Source organism: Tupaia chinensis, unplaced genomic scaffold, assembly GCF_000334495.1.
Source record: "Tupaia chinensis unplaced genomic scaffold, TupChi_1.0 Scaffold000133_1, whole genome shotgun sequence".
NCBI classification, from domain to species: Eukaryota; Metazoa; Chordata; class Mammalia; order Scandentia; family Tupaiidae; genus Tupaia; species Tupaia belangeri.
The window spans coordinates 1205401-1212148 of NW_006159602.1; the positions used below are offsets into that span (position 1 = coordinate 1205401).

The following is a 6748-nucleotide window of genomic DNA, read 5'->3' on the forward strand; positions in this document are numbered from 1 at the left end:
TACAATTTGACTTTTCCTTTTTTTTTTTTTTTTTTAACAAGTGCGTGCTGAAGAGACAGAGAAAAAGTGAAAAATCACTCCCAGATGAGAATGGCCATACTAGTCCCTATGTACCTTGTATGAGTCTCTCTCTCTCTCTCTTTTTAAGAGTTTAGAGGTTTTTGTTTGTTTCCATAGGGCACATGCGCTTGCCAGAGAGAGACAGACAGAAACAGAAAATGAGAAATCATCCCCAAAGGGTGGGGGGGATGATTATGCTGCAATCCTTTCTCCTCCATTCTCCTCCTGGGATCTTGGACACTCATGCACATGTGCCCAGAATGATTTTCAAGCCACTTGGTCCAGGACTCAAACCACCATCGGCCAAGTGGGAGTCCAGTGATGTCTCCCCCACATCTGCTGGCCCGGTGAGTTTAAGTGACTCTGACTGCAATTGACTGTGTGGGAGTTCAGTGCCTTAACCACTCACTGGCCCCTTTTTTAAGCCTCCTCCTTCCCCATGTCTGTTTTTCTGAGTCATTGCTTAGCGTCACAATCAGCTCCTCTCTGGGTACTCCCTTCCACCTTAGAAGACTCAGGGTAGCCTCCAACCTAATTAGACTCATCATCACAAGGGACTGCAGATACTTTGCCATAAGAAGGGTCCCCACATGACCAGAATGGGTGTGAATGAAATGTATGGATGATACTGAACATCAGTCTTATAGAACTATTTCTTCTTCCTTTCAGTAAAAGAAACCATAGGCAGAAAAGCAGAGAAAACAAATGCTTTATTTAGGGGACAAATTTGTATTTAGGAACATTTCATTTTCCCATTCAGGGAAAAATCACGTCAAGGTTTGATAAAAATAAACATGTCCTTTGAAAATCCTGGTGTGCAATGTCATGCTTATGTTGCTTGTTGGGTACCATGGAAACACACAATAGCTTGTAGTAGATAAAGGCCTAACAGGGAAGAGACCAAAGGGCAGGTCTGAGCCCCTCCCCCCCTCCCTAGCCAGATGAAAAAGAATTCTGATTGGTATTTGCTATGGAAAAAAAAACAAATCCTTTTAAACAAAGCTCTTTTCTCCAGAGGCCCCACATTTTCTCCAAAATAAAGAATTCATAGATTTTAGCCACCTTTAAATTATGAACTCAACAAATTTTTGGAGTAGAGTTTGTATTAGGGAAACAGAGATATAGATACTTGAAACAACATTTAGACCACACAGAGAAAATAAGCACATCATTCAGTGGTGATGGTCTATAAATGGCCTTGATGCAAGAAGCCCTGGACACCTGATTTAAATCTCTCCACTCACAGTCCAACAGCTGTCAAAGCTAGTGTTTATGGGGCTAGTCTCAAGTAGCTGTTAAGCCATGGGAGTTCTTAAGATTTTCTACTTGGGGACCAGCAGTTAGAATAATGGCTGTCACTGGACTCCCATGTAGTCAACTGCGGTTCGAGTCCTGGACCCGGTGGCTTAAACTCACATCGGGAGCGTGTGCATGTGTGCCCAAGATCCCAAGAGAATAGAGAAGGGATTGCAGCGCGGTCATCCTCCCTGGGTGTGTGTGGGGGTGATTTCTCACTTTCTGTCTCTGTCTTTCTGGTGAGTGCACACGCCCTATAGCAAAAACCTCTAATAAATAAATAAATAAAAAAGATTTTCTACTTGATAGGCAACAGTAGATGTTTAAAAAGAGCATCTCCCAGAAAGTTCTCCCTTCTAGAACTCAGTCTTTTGAATAGAAGTGTTTAAACTGTTTTAACAAAGATGATTGCAGGTGGTATGGTGGTTAATGCACTGGATTCCCACATAGCTGACAGTTCAAGTCTGAGACCCGACGGTGCCAGGCACATGTGCATGCATACTCAAAAATCTCAAGAAAAGAATGGAGGGGGTGGGACCAGCAGTTAGCATAATGGCTATGTTGCTGAACTCCCATGTAGGCGACCGCGGTTCAAGTCCCGGACTCGGTGGCTTAAACACACGCTGGGCACATGTGTGTGTGTGCCCAAGATCCAAAGAGGAGAATGGAGGAGAAGGGATTGCAGTATGGCCAGCCGTCGTCCCTGGGGGGTGATTTGTCGCTTTCTGTCTCTGTCTCTCTCTATCTTTCTGGTAAGCGCATGTGCCCTATAGCAAAAACCTCTTCAAAAAAAGAATAAAAAAAAAAAAGAATGGAGGAGAAGGGACTCCAGTGAGGCCACTCTTTGGCAGATAATTTCTTACTTTCCCTTTCTGTCTCTTTGCAGCAAGCATACCTCATCTATGGAAAAAAGCTACCAAAAAATAAAAAAATAAAAAAGATTCTTTTGCCTCATCTATACTCAGGTTACAGAAAAGTGGCAAAGTTTTGATGGATCACATAACTTCACTCCCATAACACAGGTACATTTCACCTACTGATGATTTTTTTGGGCAGAGGAGGACTGAATACACTAAAATAAATGTAACAATCTGAAAGTTTCATGTTTTCCCTCATTTCTACCAATATGTCAAGGGTACTTGGGGTCAAGGTGGTTCTGTACATATCTCTGCACTCAAATGTACAAATAGGCAATGGGACATTCATTGAATGTGATGGAGTGAACCTTTGTCTAACATAGATGCTTCTTTCCAGTCTAAATGCTACCTTCAGAGAATGATGATCGCTTTTGGATACCATGTAGTTATCTAGTGACTTCATGAAAAACAAGATAGCCAGCACTTATAATATCATGAATCCCTTCCAAAGATCAGAAGGATTGGTGGATGGAGTGCTGGGGTATTTCCTATCAACTACTGGGACAGCTGGTTTTCAGCTTGCCCTCAAGTTGGTTTGAGGGTTGCTAGGCAGCCAAGGTGATGTAGCACCATGGAAAACCCCCAACTTTTAGAAGGTATTTATAAAGCACATTTCTTGATCTGTACAGGTAACACTTCCTATATTGACCTATTATATCAAAAATTAATTTTTAAAAGGGAAATCCTTCAAGTCTAAATGCAGTAGTGCATGCTGCTATGACACTGCTCTGTAGGCTGGGGCCACACAAGAGGTATGGGTTTGATTCCCAGTCCAACTCAAAGACAGGGCATAATGGCATGTGCCTATAATCTCAGCAACTCAGGGAGGCCGAGGCAAGAGGATCACAAGCTTGAGGCTGACCTGGGCAACACGGCAAGACTCTGTCTAGAAAAAGAGGTGGGCATGGTGGTATATGCCTATTGTCCCAGCTGGGAGGCGAAGGCAGAAGAATCTTGACATGAGAAGAGCCTGTATTTTAAAAAATACAGAAAATGCTTCAAAATGAGAGTAGTTTTGATTTTGGAGACTAGAGATTCTTTTCTATACTTCCAAAAACGGAATAATTTCACCAGTAGTGCCATCATATGTAACATGAAACTGTACAACTCATACATAAACCAAATATTGAAGGAGGTAGCATATGGCCGCTTGAGCATATTGAATGTCACCATAAGAGGAAGCTATATCTTTCCCGGTCCAGTATGCACAAATTTAAAAATATGTATATACAGTAGTTTGGATTTTGTGAACAATTTGCAATATTTAAGTTCAATAGTGGTAAGTGCAAAGAAGTTTGATGGTGCTGTTTTAATAATTCATAGAAAGCATATATATGTACACCCAATGAATTCATCTCTTTATTGCATATTGCTATTTTTTTAAAAAAATGTACAGTCTTGTAACACATACGACATTTTTTTCTTCTTGGTACTATAACAACAGTCTTGCACCTAAAGACTAAGTGGCTTTGACTACTAAGCTAATAAGATACAAGACATATAATTAAGTTTACAAATTATAATGCTTTTTCTTTTTGGCATTAATTTAAAAACAAACAAAAACTTTAAAATACACACCCAAGAGAGAAAAGTGACTACTTACACCAGCACCAATCTAAAAAGTAGTTGTTTTTTTTTTTCTTTAACAATGGCACGTGGAATTACCTGCACACAGTTTTGGGGGAAAAAAACTAAAAATGGAAATGGCAAAAGAGGCCCACCAGGATGGCCATATCGAAATGAGGGCAAAATTAAAAAGGGCAAAAGGGACATGCTATACCAACTTGCTCCTTAAGGTGACTCTCTCTTCACTTGTCCTGTTCCTTGAACTGTAAGACAAAGCCATTTCCAAAACACAGTTCCAAAATGGAGCCAGATCAAATTTCTCCTGCTATAAATAGAAAAGAATACACATAGAGGCACTTTAGTTAAGGAACAGACAGAATCATCAGCATGTCCCCTTGTCCTCATCTCCCAGCCTTTTTGATTCTGGTCTCTGTCTGGACCTTCTACATGGTGTATTTGCAGACCTTGGGTAACATGGGTGGGGGGAATGACCTCTGCTTTGTACTTACAACTGTTTTATTTACTGGCATCATTAATTTCCATATAATACATAGCAAGTTGCTAAGTTTGGAATAAGGAAAAAAATGTAAAACCACAGCTCTTGACAACTCCTAGAGTACTATTTCACAGCTTTCACATAGCACAGATACCTCGCCATCTGCACTAAGCATTATAGTTTATACAAATCACTTTTAATAGTACGATTCCTGTACAGCGCGTACATTGGTAGTCTTCATCCCATAATATCCCCATAATAATCAGAACGTAAGCTCTTGAGGGGAGGGATTCTGTCTTGCTTACCACTGTAGTCCTACTATGCCTGGTACACAGTAGATGCTTAATAAATATTTGTTAATTGACAGGAAAAACTCAATTTAGCATGTAAATAATGTTCTAGTGCAACAGGACAAACTACTCTCTCCACAGGAAACCCAACCACAATAGGACTGATGGAAAGAATAAAAGAAAACTTTAGTCCCCCTCCCCAACTACAAATAAATAAAGCAAAGCAAAAAAAAAAAAAAAAAAAAAACAGAAGAAAAGTAACAGTCCTTTTTTATATATATCTTATAATTTAAAGATATTAAGAGTTGGTAGATTAATGGTAAGTATCTATATTTTATTTTCTAATGTTCATTGTTTTTATTCATTTCTCCCTGAGAGCTTTATTTGTTTGGACTGAAATTTTACAGGTAGCTTTACTGACATACAACTTAAAATGACAACGTATAAACAGCGAACCACTTCAAATATACTTAGAGATAAACAGATCTGGGCATCTCTGTTGACGTGGTTGACATTTTTGTGCATTATCAAAGTGGCCAGACCTATATTTACAGAAGATGCAGCTTGTCCTACAAAACAGAAAATAGAAAATACCAAAAAAAGGCACCCCATTAAAAAAAATTTTTTTTCCAATAATCTTTATCCCTTCAAAAAATGCTTCCTTTAAATCTTGGGTGGGAATTATATTTTTAAAGTTTATATATCTATATTGTTAGGACAACAAGCACAATTTGACAATTTCGTTCCTTAATAAGAACGCGGATTGCATTTAGATAGTGTTCTTTCTAAAAGCAATGTAAAGAAATCATCAAGAGTACTTGACTGAGAACTTGATGAAATTAGGGAGAAAAAAAACATCAGTGTTCAAAATATATACAAAACTTCTGGTTGACATTCTACATAACCCAAATCGTGTGCAAGAAGTTCTCCATAAACATGGACAGACCATATCCCCACACCAACACCAGAAATCCTAAGCTGGTCCTATGAATTACTGATGCGCGGCACCAGCATCACACTGTCAACTATCCAAACCATTTTCAGTCTGTATTTTCCCAACTCCAGTTCCACCAATGAAAATAATTCCAAAGTATACCAAGCTTGGAAACCCTAAAATATTTCTCAAGCCTTTTTCTTTTTTTTTCCTTTTAAAAGTTTTTTGTTGTTGTTGTTTTTAAATTTTACTCAAGGGAATGTCTCTGTCATCTCTTTCAGGAGATACTATTGTGCTTCTGAACAGTCACGGTGTCCAGGGGAAGAAAATGAGCCACACTCAATATGAATGCATACGCGAAGGGCTTCTGAGCACATACATCAACATAAAATATGTTAAACATACAGATAGATCTGCAGACAGCACTCAGACTTCTATATACATTTTTTTTAATATATATACACATACATTTACATACACGCACATTCACGCACCCACTCACAGATGGAAGAAGAAATTGCCACTGTTCGGATTGCAAGGCAGTGTGATGAAACCTTCTAGTCACTTCAAAGGGTGGCTCATCAGCTTCGTGAAAAAGTATTCAAGGAAAATTAGAAATTAAGTTTCGTGACTGGTCTCTCTCGGCTGCTGTCTGTCAACTGGTTGGTGATGCGCTTGCGATTCCGTTTCAGTTTGGAAAGGTCTTTGTCAAACACCTCTCCTGAGCGTAAAGCGGAAACGAGGTCATCAAACTCCCCGCTTTCTTCACTATTCTCTTTTGCCTTTCTCATTTTACGTTCCCTTTCACGTTGTTCTTTGAGCTGTAGATAGAAAGAAACCTCTTAAACCAGTGTTAAAATGTCTTTTGTTTTCAGTGCAGATGAATTCTGTGAAATGTGTTAATACTTCTGTCACACCAAGCTACCTTCTCCTAGAACTGCGAAGAGCTGAGAGGGTGGGGGGAACCAGCAGTTAGCGTAATGGCTATGTCGCTGGACTCCCATGTAGTCGACCGCGGTTCGCGTCTCGGACCCGGTGGCTTAAATCTCACGCAGGGCGCGTGTGCGTGCGTGCCCAAGATCCTGAGAGAAGAATGGAGAAGGGATTGCGGCGTGACCATCCCCCCTGGGGGGTGATTTCTCGCTTTCTGTCTCTATGTCTCTGTCTGTCTGGCGAGCGCACACGCCCT

The 6748-nt window shown here is 40.0% G+C and overlaps 1 protein-coding gene across 5 annotated transcripts in view; it reads right to left on the reverse strand.

Annotated features, from left to right (window-relative positions):
• Positions 1-3610: 3610 nt before the first annotated feature.
• DAAM1 (dishevelled associated activator of morphogenesis 1) overlaps positions 3611-6748 on the reverse strand; it is a 206134-nt gene continuing 202996 nt past the window's right edge. For all 5 annotated transcript variants that reach the window (XM_006144833.3, XM_014586410.2, XM_014586413.2 and 2 more), the window contains one exon: positions 3611-6380. In XM_006144833.3, coding sequence (XP_006144895.1) covers positions 6171-6380 — 210 coding nt within the window. In that variant the 3' untranslated portion in view covers positions 3611-6170. The remainder of the gene's footprint in view (positions 6381-6748) is intronic.